Genomic DNA, 15115 nt, shown 5'->3' with positions numbered 1-15115 from the left:
TCCAACTGAGCCAGCCAGGCACCCTGGCAGTAGCTATCTTTAAGGAGCATTAGCATGACCCAATTTAAGTATAACTTTATCTTTGGTTATTTCAGTGGTAAATCACACTGCTTAAATTTTTTATTTTAACTGGTATGTTACAGGTTATAGGAAGCAAATTAGAAAAACTGTAAATATTGTTACTTGGAAAGTATCTTCTAGCCTACCAATAAAGAGAATTGTTATTAACAACATTACTTTTTTGTCACCCCACAATACTAACAAACAGTTGAGTGAAATCAAAACTCCCCATTTATTAAGTGCCTAGATGCACACTCTAAGCAAACACTGTATATATCAATATTTTAAAACTTTAATGTGACATAAATTTGTTTTTCTGTTAATTTATCTACTCTGGACTAACAAGTGTTACATAGAAGAGATAATGTTTATCTAAACCGTTCCTATGGTTTTTTTTTAATAAAAAATAAAAAAATAAAGTAAAATAGCTTTACCGAGGTATAATTGATATACAAAGAACTGCACATATTTAATATATACAATTTGGTGATTTGAACATATGCATACACCTGTGATACCATTGCCACGATCAGGATAACAGACCTCGCTCCATCATCTCCCTCAGTTTCCTTGGGTTCCGTTGCTGTTGTTGTTGTTGACCTGATCTGTCAGTGACTTCTTCCACTCTACAATTCTAACATGCTAATTTTAAACAGCATACTGAGGCTTCTATTTTCAAGGTGGGGTACTGTGGTGACCTAGTAACCTCCTTTCCATTCCAGAATACACAGATATATTACCAGAATTAAATAAATGTTTCATAAGATGGGTGGATTTTTAAAAATCAGTTTATATTCTTTATGGTACTACAATGGTACCACTACGATGGGGAGACTGTAGTGGAGGTACTATAATGGTGATGTAATGATTATACATGTGTCCAAACCCTCAGAATGTACAACACCAAGAGTCAACCCTAATGTAAACTATGGGCTTTGGATGATAATGAGATGTCAGAGTAGATCCATCAACTGAAACAAATGTACCACTCTGGTGGGGGATGTTGGTAAATGGAGGAGCCTATGCATTGTAGAGGCAGGCAGTGTATGGGAAACCTCTGTACCTTCCCCCCCAATTTTGCTAGGAACCTAAAAGTGCTCTACAAAATAAACTTTATTTTTTAAAAATCAGTTTACAAAAATGAATTGTATTTTTACAGACCAGTTAAAATTAAAAATTTAAGCAGTGTGATTTACCACTGAAATAACCAAAGATAAAGTTATACTTAAATTGCGTCATGCTAATGCTCCTTAAAGATAGCTACTGTTGGGGCGCCTGGCTGGCTCAGTTGGAAGAGCATGTGACTCCTGATCTCAGGGTCATGAGTTCAAGTCCCACGCTGGGTGCAGAAGTGACTTAAATAAATACAACTTAAACAAAGATATCTACTGCCAGTTTATAGAATGAAGCAAATAAGAACTGCATCCTTTCTCTGATGATTAATGGAAGCAGCCAGCAGTAGATATGTTAAGCTCTTCTCAGTCCAAGGACAAAATGGGACGCTTCACTTGTTATCATAACTATCAACTAAGGTAAAGTATCATCAAAAAATACATGTGTCTCATTACTGTAGAGATAAATGGAACTAGGCGGGCTATGTGGTCTATCCGGTTCTTGCTTACACAAAATTATGAGGACTAATACCCCCATAGTTTCATACCAAAATCCTTTGGCGAATCAACAGAATTGGCAACAGATCACTACTGATAAGGACCTCCCAGGTGACCTCAATCTTGCAGTGTCTGTCTGGTGTTGAGAGACAATTCTCCATGGGTCTCTTGAGTTTCTTTCTGCACAATCTTGTGAACAGAGGCAGTGACCGGGTTCTAAACAACCTTGGAAGGTGGAGATAGCATCTACCTCCAGAGCAAAAGAGTAAATGTGCTTCCTGTCCAGTACAATAGAAATAATCTCTCTCTCTCTCTCCAAGGCAAAGGGCAGTCATACTACCCTCTCTACGAGCTTTGGGCTCCCTCATGTCACGGCCGCTCTCATGTAACATGACTCGCTGCGGGTACAGGTATCATCCCAACCCTCTTCCCACTGCCCTGTGGAAACCGGAGCGCGGGGAAGCAACACAGATGCTGACTGCCTGGCTACTGCTTTCGCCATGAATAAAAAAACTGTCCTTCACCTCTGACCCAGGAGTCTCAGGCCTCCAAGAAGCTGTGGCTGGCTCACTTGTTTGCTTCCAAGTGGCGTGAAAGCTCAGACTCTGTGCCATTCTCCACGCTGGGTAAAGCACTGTACAGTCAATCTTGCTCAGTGCAAATGTGTTCAGTCCCTAATGGGCAAATACTCAGAAGCTGAACAGGGGTTCAAGCAACGTTTTCTCCTACCAAAGTGAATCCTTTCCTCATCTAGTAGACTATCGCGATCTTCACATTAGACGGGAAGAAAGAAATTATTGAAACGGAGTCTTTAATTTCCTCAACCCTCTGTCCTGATGGCCAACTGACATTTTGCCACAAGGCGCATCTACTGGTTTCAAATGAAATACCAAATACCACCTCAGTGGTAGAATAAATCGGAGCATGAGCTTGGCCAACAGTTTTCTGCATCCTCTGAGACATCATTAAAATCACTAGTATTAAGCATTAAAAAAAAAAAAAAAAGGTTACTGAATGGAAGGCCTGAGATCTTCTCTTTACCTGGGGTCCAGGTAGGAAAGTTACAACGGGTTACTTGAAAAAAGTTCAGACTACCATAAGCCTGAACCATTGAATACATTAACTATTTAGTAAATTTTAAAACAGTGGTTACCTTTGAGGAGAAAAGGAGAGAAAAATCAATCATATATGGTCTTGATAGTTTAAACATTAAAAATTTTTTTTACATCAAAGAATTTTACGGTTTTCATTTGCATTACTTCTTTTCCTAACCTACTGAAATAAACCTTAAATAGATGAATAAATTTTGTTTCCACTGCTTTACTTACTGTTTTCTGGCTTGGATCCCAATTCTTCTACTGATTGCATGCTATGAATCTCAAATCCTTCGGGGTATTCTGCTTTATTGATAGTCTTATTGTCCACATAAATGATATGTTTAACACAACTGATATCTGACAATGCAGTCTGTTGAGCAGAAAAAAGATCCAGCTATTACATGTGGGCCTGTAATGAACTCTATCATTGGACATTCTCCTGTCAGAGAACACTACCATGAATTCAAAGAAAAATTCTGATTTACCTTAAGTTTACTTTCCAGAAGTTCAACACTAGTAATCAGGTAGGTAGCCTCAGATTCATTTAACCCATGAACTACAGCTTCTTTGCCAAGCGTGGCATATAAAGTCACAACTACATAATAAAAAATAAACACATATGTTAAATGATAAACATTTATGAGCTATATTAAGTTAGCCTTTTGTGATGGGTACACTCATGGATGCAAAGCATTTTATAATGTCGTTTGATTTCATAATCTCTGCTATTACCTTTAAATGTTGCCTGAAACTTCCCGGTAGCCCCAAATGTTCCTTACAAATTCTCAGGATTCTAACATCCTAAACCTGAGGAAACCCAGGAATACTGGAAGTGCATAATTGTTCAAACATTAGTCAATCGAGATTCTCAAGGCCAATAAGCTTCTGGCTGAACTCTTAATTTAAGTCAGAGCTAGCCCACCTAGAACTACCCTGTGATACGCTCTTTCATTGGTCATAGCACCAAGAATGAATAAGTCCTTGAGAATCTTCAGATTGAGGATCTCAAGATAGAATCATGTCCTCACTCCTTCTAGGGAGTTTTTTTAGTGGGTCCAATGTCCAAGCTGATTGGTGACCTCCAAGCCTTAAATGGGTGGGCCAAGGAGATCTACTCTTTAGGAGCTACCAGACAAAGGAAACATAAGCTGAAACCAAGATCAGTTAGAATCAAGGGGCATTTGCTAAACTTTAATCAGATTGGAAATTCAGCTCTAGGTTGGTAACCCAAACAGCAACGTAGTTAAGAACAGAGACTTTTCACAAGCTGTTGATTGTTGAAGCTGGGTGATGGGTACATAGGGGATCATTTCATATTCATTTTGTTTGTTTGAGATACAAATTCTTGATTACTATACTACACTTGTAGTGTTCTTAATTCAGTAAATAAGCAAGTGCCCAGTATGTGGTAGGCATTGTTCTGGGCTTTAAATTTTTAAAAACAATTTCATGCACAACGGCAAAAACAAATGCTTATGAATCAGAAATATACCCTATACTTTATTTTCTGGCCAACATATCTAATGTCAGTTCAAGTTGTTATGTGCTCATTTCACATGTAAAATGGAAGAGGTCAAAGAAAAGGCCTCGAAGTAAAGCAATAAACTAGAATGATCCTAAGCAATGATCGTTTTTTTTTTGTTTGTTTTAATCATTATTTTGTATGTCATGCCCTAAAAAACACCCCCAAGCCCCAAACCTTTCATGTATAATTCACTTCCAACTGAAACGTAAAACTCTAAATTCTATCCATTAAGCTGCCAATTCCCATACTGGTGCTTAGAAATTACTTTCTTTAACAGGAATGATCAGAGATCTTTTAACTACAGTATGTACTGTTTTACGGATAGAACTCATGCAGAAAAATGGCTAAGGGACACCTACCATGAAAACAACAGCATCACAGAACAATTTCACATGTTACTAAAATCCCTTCTCTCCCCCTCCAAAAACACAAGGCACTTACGAGGGAAATTGTACTTAAAGCAGGTCTGGGCCGCAATCATCCATTCGGCCCTGGTCTCGCAGAAAATGGCAACAGTGTTCTTTGGTTTCAGTCCCAGTGCGGTGAGTCCACTACCAAAATTATTCACTCTGTGGTTCACTTCGAGATAGCTCATCCATTTATAATTCCCAAGAATTAACTGTTAAAGGGAGACATTCTCTAATATTAGTATATTTATCCAAATAAGCAGTTAAAATACTATTCCAAGTATAGAACTCTAAAACTGCCTTTAAGTGAATATACAGAAGCTGTGAGCACCTTCTGAGAATTGGTTACACAGAATATTTAAGTGGAATGGCAGCATATTTAAAACGCATTTGATCTATGATCAAGGGATGCGTACCTTCCCCTTAAAAGAAAAATTAAAAGGCGCGAGAATGCTGTACCTTCTTAAAAACCTTTCCATTTGGCTGCATTTCGTTTTCTTCACTTAGGATTTCTCTGGTCCCAAGGCTGTCTTTCTTCCCAAACTTGGACACGGCATGATCAAATAACTTATCCAGAGTGTTGGCTCCGGGGATGTCTATGACAGCTAGCGAGTCGAAGTGCGTGACAGAGCGATATGGACTTCCGGGTTTGTCTGAAGTGGGCTTAGCTTTTATTCTCTTTGCCATAGCGTTTTTCTTCTTGGCGTTGGTAAGAAAATACCATGGAATAAATATAAGGGCACTGTATACTGTTATTAACAAGTGGACAGGCAGCAAAATAATGGTGAGCACGTTTAGCCTAAGTTTCATAGTGGCAAGGCTCCTACAGTGGTGTGTATTTCTTGTTATTCTTTGGCTGCAGAAAGCCTTGTTTTGCTGAAGAAGGCAATAATGGAAGCAGCAATTAAGAGTAGCAGTATAGCCAAGGCAGTTCAAGTTTAATGATACAGATAGAAGTTAGTAATCTTTGGAAGCCGACAATAAAGGACACCTGTAGGTGAAGACAATGAGCCAGCAGAGAGCAGGGAAAAAAAAAAACAAAAACAAAAAAAAACAAGAGTATTAACAAGTTGATAGCAACACTGATTTAAATACTCAGGTCTTCAGAAGTTTATATAATTGATCTGATACAGAAAGCTGAAATAACTGGTCTGAAAGACTGGCATTTTCCATTTTTAAGCATTGCCATAAACTTCTGAATTTAATTATGTCTAGGTGTTTAGGTATACTCTCCTCTGAACATCACTCCGCAAGTCAGTTGAGTGACACTACTTTAATGCTTACACGAATGTACGGATGTGATATTGAAGTTCAGTTGAACTTTGGGAATGCCAATAGTGAGGTTTCTCCTAAATACGTAAATGTAAAACAGGTAGTTTTAAATAGGATTAGGTTTTATATCCAAAATGGGAGAAATCCACAAATGTAGGTTTATTTCTCAACGATCAACCCAGAAATACTATTTCTGAGGTAACACTGTTCACGATCTCCTATCCCAAAAACTGTTGAGCAATACAATTGTAAAGTCATTTCCTGTGTTCATTTTGTGCTCAAAATCGCACCCGGTGCCCGGGAATAGTAGTAGCAGGTCTCAACTAGTGTCAGTCCAGTCCTGGCCCTTGCCCATTACCACTTAACACTTATGAGGCAGTCAACACATGAGTCAGATCCACTGTCTTTCAAACTTTTTTGGGGGGGGGGTAGAGGGGCAGCTAAACCGCTTCTTCAAATAAAAACTCATGCAGACTTCCTACATATGCAACTGAAGTGGAACTGCTCTGGCTGAATTAGGGAGACTGGGGGTATCCAGAGCACGCCTCCCGGACTTCCCGGAACCCCACTCCCAAAGTGCCCGCCACCGAAGCTTTTCCAGAGAAAAGCCTCGTGGGAAGAGCCAAGAGCTGTGGTGTGCGGTACAAAAAATAAATGCAACAGGCGTCCAGAGGGAATGTGAAATGGCCACCAGTAGGTAAGGGAGGCTCTGTGGACATGAGACTTAAACTGGACCCGGCAAAGGAGGAAAAGAATGGAGAGCATTCCGGGCAGAGAAGCCACATGGAGAGACACAGAGATAGGGGTGAAAGGGCTTTGGGGGAGTAGGGAGTGCCCATAATAAGGACACTAGCCTGACTGGGGCACAGAGTGATTGCATGCTGGCTAGAGAGGCTAGGGGAGTACAGGGTCTGACAGAACAAAGTGATTTTGAATTGATTAGGCACAAAACTGAGAGCCGTGGCAGGTCAGGAAAACAGTGCCAACTGGAGAGGAACTGGAGCTACAGCCTCAGGGATAACACTCAGAGAGCTGGCCTTCCTTCAGCTAAGAAAGCTATTCTGGAGAGTGGCAGCATATTTCAATTATAAAAATTAAAATAATAGTGCACTTGGAGGAGACAGATTGAACCCCGTCCTTCTGCAACTCTTGTAGAAATAGACTATCGAACAGAGGACCATTGTCTGTTTTTACACCAATTACCATAAAGTGGTAGCTTAATCCAGCCTCGGTTTTTGTTTATGTCCTTCAACTGAGTGGGGTAAAGTGAGCAAGAAACTATAAGTGGAAAGACCTGGGTCTCGGTCCCCATCTCGGTCACTAACTGGCTGGGTAAGGTTGAGCCAGACAACCGATCTGAGCTTAAGATCAGACTAGATCAGTAGCCCTTAACTTCTTAGAGGTGGTGAACCCCATTTAGAGGTTCCAAGGAGAACTACAAATCCAAGCTACACAAAATGGTATCTACAATTTTAGGGGGTTCGTGGGTTCCTGGAAATCCATCCACAAACCTCTAAGGGTGACACCAACCCCGAAGTAAGAACTGCTGGCCTAGATGATTTCCTGACGTCCTTCCAACTTTAAATTGTGTGATTTACCCTACGTAGAAATTGCTTCCTCGGTCTGACAAGTCTGGTCATTCATTTCTTCGAGATAAGGTACGTCAAGTGTCTATCATGGTGTCTGGTCCTCAGTATGTAAGAACCCCTCTAACAATCCTCTCTTCCATCATCCATTTCATGACAACCCAAATCCACAATAATCCTTCCTTTTTCTAACCTCCTACATCACTTGAAATGTCTCCCACTGATTTTGATTGATTAAATTACCAATATTACCAAACATCTAAGCACCTAAGTATATAGCAGAGACCAGTAGTTCTCAACCCTATCAAACCCAACACCTCTTTCTTAGAACAAATATCCTGTAATATTCTGTTATCAATCTCAAAGGGTAGTCACAGATGATAACCTACTTATGTGTATAATTTAAAAAAATAATAATTCCCTACTGGTAATAGAAAGGAATACCAAAAGGAAATTAACTCAAGACAAAATTATATTTATTTCAATATATAAATTCTCAGAGACAATACCAGAAGGTCAAAAAAAAAAAAAGTCTTGGCTTCAATTGAGAAATTGTCAGACTTGGGGCTGAAGATATATAAAGAAGACAGCTTTGGAAGGGTTTATAATCTAATTGGATTAACTGTACTATACATTTTTAGTCATTCATGTTATATACACTTAATCTTTTACACATATTTGCCTTAAGCCTTGGAGGTAGGGAAATGTCTTCTACTTAATCCTCATAATATAGACACACACACACACACACACACACACACACACACACAGTAGGCAAGCCTAGAAGAACATTCAGGTGAGGAGAGATCAGAGACATCATTTACTCCAGGCATTTTGAAATTCTTTCTGGCGGTGGTGAGAGGGGCATGGGTCATCCATTTGAATAAAATATTATGTGAACATGGAAAACACAAATATATTTATAGATAAAAGCCAAAAGCAGAGCTGCTTTGGTGGGAGAGGCTTGACAGCCCCTGACCAGACTTCTTGGAACCCCCAGTTCAGCTGAATGTTTGATCCACTGATGTTGGTGAATGAGTAGCCAAGTGCACCTTGTAACCGACAACCATCCCCAAGTCCGGTGCTCTTTCAAGCCCACTGGCCAGCTTCTGCCCAGGTTTGCCTGTCATCTTAAAATCTTTCCTTGCCAAAGGTGCCACTCACACCTATTGATAAATTTATTTCAAAAAAAGATGAGGACACCCACCACGTGTAAGTTTTGAGCACTTGATACAAAGAGGAGTCAAGCATGCCCTCAGTCTTTTAAATGCATGCACATATGTGTTCATATGTAAGGTAGAGGGCAGGGAGATCAGTTCACAAATATGTAGAATAGATTCCATAAGAGGGGTGCCTGCCTGGCTCAGTTGGAAGAACATGTGACTCTTGGTCTCGGGGTCCTGAGTTCGAGCCCCATGTTGGGTGTAGAGATTACTAAAAAAAAATATATCCCATAAGAACAAAATGCTAAACATATTCAAAGGAGGGGGGAATTTGCATCCAGTTTGGGGGGAAAAAAGGAGATGGAGGAAGGAGGACATAGAACCATCCAGAAAGGTTTCACAAAAAACACAGCAGTTGAGGTAGGCATGAAGGATGGTATGTTTTCAGAAGACAAACCAACTGGAAAATGAGGACAGTGCTAGCAGAGAGCACAAATGGATGAGCGAATGGATGGAGGCAAAACAGGGCAGGATGGATGTGAGAAACAGCAAGTAGTGTAGCAGATGCTTTAATGTTTTCCGTGTGAAGTGTTGCTCCACTTTTGGGATCTAAGTCAATGGGAAAATTCCATTTTTTTCAGAGCCAACTTTCCGAGCATGCAGCTCTACTCTGAGACACATGTGTACGATGATTAAGCAACTCAAGATTGAGTTGCTTAACACACTTGCCTATTGTGTTAAGGGGGAAATGAACTGTTCTCTACGGAAGAGAAAGTCTGATTTCCTGGGTGGTAAATGGGTTAAACTACGGTAGGAGATCCGGGTCTAACCTCACATGTGCTGTTAAGCAGGACTCTGACCAAGTCCAGTGACCTCCCACTTAAGAGCTCTGGGTCAGTGGCATCGTGTACAGAACAGGAATGCTGCTTGCATTATCTACTTCATGGCACTGTTGGCAGAACCCTTCCCCACAGCCAGCTTGTAATCCACGGACAATAATCATCAGTCCCTGGAATAAACTGTCTCGCCCCGTTTCACTTTGTTGTACTTATTCGGCGAAACTACAACCTGGTTAAATCCAATTCTCCACTGAAGTGTGCACCTGTACCCACGCAGCTGAATTTGGCTGGAGAAAAGCTGGACTGTGCTGAACCCCTCGCCCCATGCCCAGGCCAGCTCCCTCCAGCAGGCCCTCAATGCTGTGCAGAAACCACACTGCGCCGGACCGCTCCGCTCACTGGCTTGCCCTCCTGGGTTTCCTGCCTGCTCCTCGCTCTCCAGGCCAGCCCACCGACGCCTGCCCCTCCTCCGTCCTCATTCTCGGCTGTTGGGCTGGCTTACCATTCCGCTGAGACAACTGCAACAGTCTGGAGAGAACTTGCGCACACTCCCACCACTGCACCTACCCGCCTTCGTGCGTCTGCGGCCACATGCTCTTTTCTCTCCCGTGACTCTGCCCGTGGACCAGTGCCGCGCAGCCAGGGCTGAGTCCTGCACCAGGGCTCCAAGGCCCTGTCTCCGCCTGGGCCCGGTGTCTCCCTGGCAGGGCCGCTCTACTGACTCTTCCCTCTCACGCCCCATTAACATGCCCTGCTCCACCGAATTGTGCCCATTAGCATCATAACAGGCTAGTCTTTCTCTCACCTTAAAAACCTTTGCCTCTTGAATGTTCTCTGGCCACAGCCCCATTTCTTGGCATGGGACTTGAGAGGACTTGAGAGTCCCCTATGCACTTCCTCTCCCAGTTGTCTCCCCCTATTTTCCTCTTGAACCTACTACTCAGGCTTTTACCCCCTACCACTCGACAAATTGCTCTGGTCGAGGGCCCCAACGACCTCCATGTCTTCACATCCCCAGGTCAGTTAAGGCTCCCTCATCCCTTGACTCATCAGCAGCCTTTGACCTGGATGACCCCTCTGTTCTTGACTGAAACTTCTTCACTTGGCTTCCAGGAGAGGGCACTTCTTCCGGTTTTCTTCGGACTTCCCTAGCTGTTCCTTCTCAGTCTTCTTTGATACTTCTTTATCTCCCTGACGTCTAACTGCGACAGTCCTCAGTCACCGAACCTCCTTTGGGCTTTCTCTACACTCACTCCCATGGTGACCTCATTTAGTCCCACAGCTTTAGATGGCATATATACGCTGATTACTCTCCCCGCCCGGCCTGGAGGTCTTCCTTAAACACCGGATTTGTAGACCCAACTTTTTCCTCAACAGGTCCATTTCGGTCAAGTACCTCAGACTTAATATGGTCAAAGCTGAGCCACTGATCATCCTCCCACAGACCTATCCCACCCAGTCTTGCCCGGCTCAGTAATTCCAGCTGCTCTGACCAAAAACCTTAGAGATTCCCTCTCTCTCTCTCTCTCTCTCTCTCTCTCTCTCTCATACACACACACACACACACACACACACACACACACACACACACACACACACACACACTCCACAGCCAACTCAGCAGCAGTAAATCCTACCAGCTCTACTTACAAAACACGTACCAAATTCAACTACTGCCTACCACCTCCACCACTACCATCCTGGTTTCAGCCACTATCATCTCTCACTAAAATAAATGCAATTGCTGGGCGCCTGGGTGGCTCAGTTGGTTAAGCGACTGCCTTCGGCTCAGGTCATGATCCTGGAGTCCCGGGATCGAGTCCCGCACTGGGCTCCCTGCTCAGCAGGGAGTCTGCTTCTTCCTCTGACCCTCCCCTCTCTCATGTGCTCTCTCTCTCTCTCTCTCAAATAAATAAATAAAATCTTTAAAGAGAAAAAAAGAAATGCAATTGCCAGTCTGATCTCCTTGCTCCCACTTTTATAACAGAGTCTAAACTCGGCAGCCAGAGTGCTCCAGCTAAAATGTAAGGTAGATTAGGTCAGTCGTCTGCCCAAAACCGTTTGAAGAATCCCCATACGGCCCACTCAGAAGTTAGCTCTCACTCTGCCGTATGAGACTACGAGGATCTCTCCCTTCCCTCTTGCATTGCTGACTTCATCTCCCATGCTTTCCTCTGGCTCATTCTGCTTTACTTCAACCTGTCCCTTGTGGTCTCTGGAACACACCAGGCATGATCCTACTTCAGGCCCTTTGAACATGTTTTCCTCTCTGCCTGGAATGTTCTTCTAAGACCCCTGGAGAGCTTATTCTCCCAGATCCTTTTTGTCTTTACTCAAGTATCACTTTCTCCAGCCATCCTAAGAAGGTCCCCCCATACCACCAGTCCCTTTTCTCGCTCTGTTTTTCTCCTTAGCACCTATCACCAATACGACACATGCTTTCCTTTTCATATTTGTTATTGATGTCCTCATCAGAACATAAGCTCCATGAGGCAGTTTACAGTCTGCTGCTGAACACTCAGTGACAACAGTCCCTCTGTGCATTAGCAGTGCCATAAATCTGGTGACTGAAATAAGAACGATGTGGCATTGCTCTGGAACAATAAAGTAAAAATGTATGCCAAGTACAATAGCCTGAAAGCTACCAACCTTAGTCATCTTAAAAAAAAAAAAATCACTCATCCGTGTTGACATTCTAGGACAGGGTATCCTCTTAAAATCCCTACAATAAACTTGAACCTCTTTTTAGCTGCTTAATAGAAAATATGAAACTGGAAAAACAGCCCGTTGCACAGAAGTAAAAGACTGCTCTTGTAAAAGCATGAAGGCTACACAGTTGGGACTATGTGCTTTTTCACCCATGCCTCTCACAAAGGTATGCTGTCGTCCGTGTATGAAGAGTGATACCTGCTGCCCTACCCATTAGGAGGACATGAACTTGAAGCTGTGCTTCCTTGAAATCAAGAAATTCATTTGTATGGCCTCCAGGAAAGAGCAGGCCATCACCTTCGGTCATGAAACAGTTCACTGTTCCTGTTGATGGTTACTGTTTCATATAGAGATCAGATGAATAACCACTCATTGAGCATTGACTCTGGGCTAGGCACTGTGCTCAGTCCTCTAGATATATTATCTCATTGAATCCTTCAGGAAACCCCTTTGACGTGGTACCCTCATTTTACTGATGATAGAACCAGTCTGTGAGAGATCATTTGCCCAAGGTGACACAGCGAAGTAGGGATTTTGATCCAGGTCTAATAGATTTCAAATAGATTATAGTAGATTTAAATAGATTTTAAAGCTATGCTTTCAGCTCTATTGTCTGTGATCCTGGTCATACTGGTATAATCTAAGTAGGTGACAGTGATAAACTTTGTGTATGTAGAAATCCTGGCAGCAATTTTGAGCACTGATCCATCCTACAACCTGAGACATTTTTATAGGTGGAAAAATGCCCTTTAGGTACCGAGTGAGTCCTAGAAGTCTTAGGGGAAAATGAGATAAAATTTTACTTTTTGTCTTGAGGTCAGGTTTAATTTTAAATATTTCATTCCAGTTACTTCAAACGTTCTGAGATAGTTAGCTTAAACACAAAAAAGCATTAGTGATACATTTAAGCTCTAGTACACAAAGTAAACAAACACTACATATTGATTAAAGTCTGAATTTAAAAGAAATCATCTCCCCCAGAAGCACATGACACCACATCAATTTAAGAATGAAAAAGAAAAACTAATAAACTGAACTCCATTAATACAGAGACTTTTTTTGTCCCAAAAGTTTGAGAAAACAGACTATACCAAGCAAGGATCCATGCATTTGCCAAGTTGAAACACACAATAAGGACAGATTAATGTCATCTGTCCTTCACAAACAACCTTATGAAAATATAAAAGGCATCAATTTGAAAATCAATGATTAACTATGTAAATGCTACTTTAAGAAATTGCATCTTCAAGTCACACAGCATTAAAAGGGGTAATTTAAATACCAAATAAAGGGACAATTTGCCTTCTGTATCCACTCAACATTAAATCAGAAAACAGGTTTAAAAGTTCCAAGCAGGGCCCTGTGTGGCTCACTCGGTTGAATGGCTGCCTTCCACTCAGGTCATGATCTCAGGGTCCTGGGTTCCAGCCCAGTGTGGAGCTCTCTGCTCAGCAGGGAGTCTGCTTCTCCCTCTCACTCTCTGTGCTCTCTGTCTCTCTCAAATAAATAAATACAATCTTTAAAAAATAATAAAATAAAAATAAATAAAATAAATAAAAGTTCCAAGAGATTAAACAGATAACATATCTGCGGCACTTTAAAAGATCATATCTCTACATAAATATTGCATCAAGACTTTTATAAAGGGGCGGAGTGCTTTTTTAAAAAATATCTTTTCTCTCACACACTATTAAAAAGTTCCAAATGATTTTAAAATACAGAGGAGAAAGCTCAAATATGATGTTCAAAGAATGGCTGCATTTGGTTAATGAAATCAAACTTCACAGGAGCTATGTATTACAATATAATAAACTTCACATTTTAATATGAAAACTTTAAAAATGTTACTATTTTAAGAATATAAAAGGCATTAAGGTTAGCTAGTAGGATCTTTTGCTGTTAGTTTGCAAGACTGAATAACTATGTGAAATATATATTCATCTGCCCCTTTGTCTCATCAGATTCAAATTGATAGACCAACCTAATCAATATGGTAGAGTCTGTACAATCAAACTTTAGACCCGATACACAGTAATTATAATACATTCATTTGAAAACTGAAAAAGCAAAACAAAAACAAAAACCTAGGGCGAACATATAACACACTGTACCTGTGCCTAGCTAGCTACTTTGACGACAAACCTCTCACCACTACGACAGATCTTTGGGTGCGTCTCTAACAAGATTAACCGAGCCCATCTACTTCATCACCTGGAAAGTTATTAACCCCTGAGGTCGCCATCCTGCCAGTCTCTTCCCAGCTTTTCCCAGCAAAGAAAACACCTCAGCTGCCATGTTGAAGATGCTCTTTCACACTGTAGCAAAAGTCCCCTCCCATAATGTTTTAAGAACATCCCCAGCATGCATCAGATTATGTTTTTTCTAGGTCATACGTTCTTATAATTGGGATCCTATCTATGTGTTGAAATGAAGAGATCTAGGAGCCAATGTTGCTGCCTACACACTTCACATACACTGTGTATAATTATGCACCTATTCCTCATTTTAAGTGATCACAACATGCTTCATTTTTAAATATGAAGCTTTCAAAAGTCAGGAGCTGGCTGTATAGATTTAATCCAAAGTTTACATTTAAGGACTTCTGAGGATAGACCAAGCTAGAAGTGGCAGCTACTGACAAAGCATGATGTTATGATCCAACTTGGTTAGACATCAGGAGAAAGGGAGGAAAACTAAGTTCTGGGAGGTATGTATTTGGAGAGAAATAAAAAGGGTTCAGTGCCAATTTCAATGTCCTAGACTACTGCTTAAGATGAACTGTTACAGATCCCTGTAGACAGAACCCTGCTGCTAAATTAGAGGGCACATCGCGCCATGGGGTAGACT

General features: G+C 41.4%; 1 protein-coding gene and 1 non-coding gene across 5 annotated transcripts in view; one reads left to right on the top strand and one right to left on the bottom strand.

The window, feature by feature from the left end:
- Nucleotides 1–15115, bottom strand: part of ACSL4 (acyl-CoA synthetase long chain family member 4) — an 80944-nt gene that overhangs the window by 31911 nt on the left and 33918 nt on the right. For 2 of the 4 annotated variants that reach the window (XM_028089714.2, XM_088028689.1), the window contains 4 exons: nucleotides 5159–5690; nucleotides 4734–4911; nucleotides 3253–3362; nucleotides 2999–3137 (listed from right to left, as the gene is read on the bottom strand). In XM_028089714.2, coding sequence (XP_027945515.1) covers nucleotides 2999–3137; nucleotides 3253–3362; nucleotides 4734–4911; nucleotides 5159–5509 — 778 coding nt within the window. In that variant the 5' untranslated portion in view covers nucleotides 5510–5690. The remainder of the gene's footprint in view (nucleotides 1–2998; nucleotides 3138–3252; nucleotides 3363–4733; nucleotides 4912–5158; nucleotides 5691–15115) is intronic. The other 2 variants (XM_028089715.2, XM_028089716.2) reach the window with 2 other exon arrangements.
- TRNAR-CCU (transfer RNA arginine (anticodon CCU)) lies at nucleotides 1334–1406 on the top strand. Its single transcript has one exon. It is a non-coding gene; the product is annotated as a tRNA-Arg (tRNA).

This window comes from Eumetopias jubatus, unplaced genomic scaffold (genome assembly GCF_037043125.1).
Source record: "Eumetopias jubatus isolate StellerSeaLion01/CBP00866 unplaced genomic scaffold, mEumJub1_p1.0 scaffold_11, whole genome shotgun sequence".
NCBI classification, from domain to species: domain Eukaryota; kingdom Metazoa; phylum Chordata; class Mammalia; order Carnivora; family Otariidae; genus Eumetopias; species Eumetopias jubatus.
This window is presented reverse-complemented; position numbering and strand designations above follow the sequence as displayed.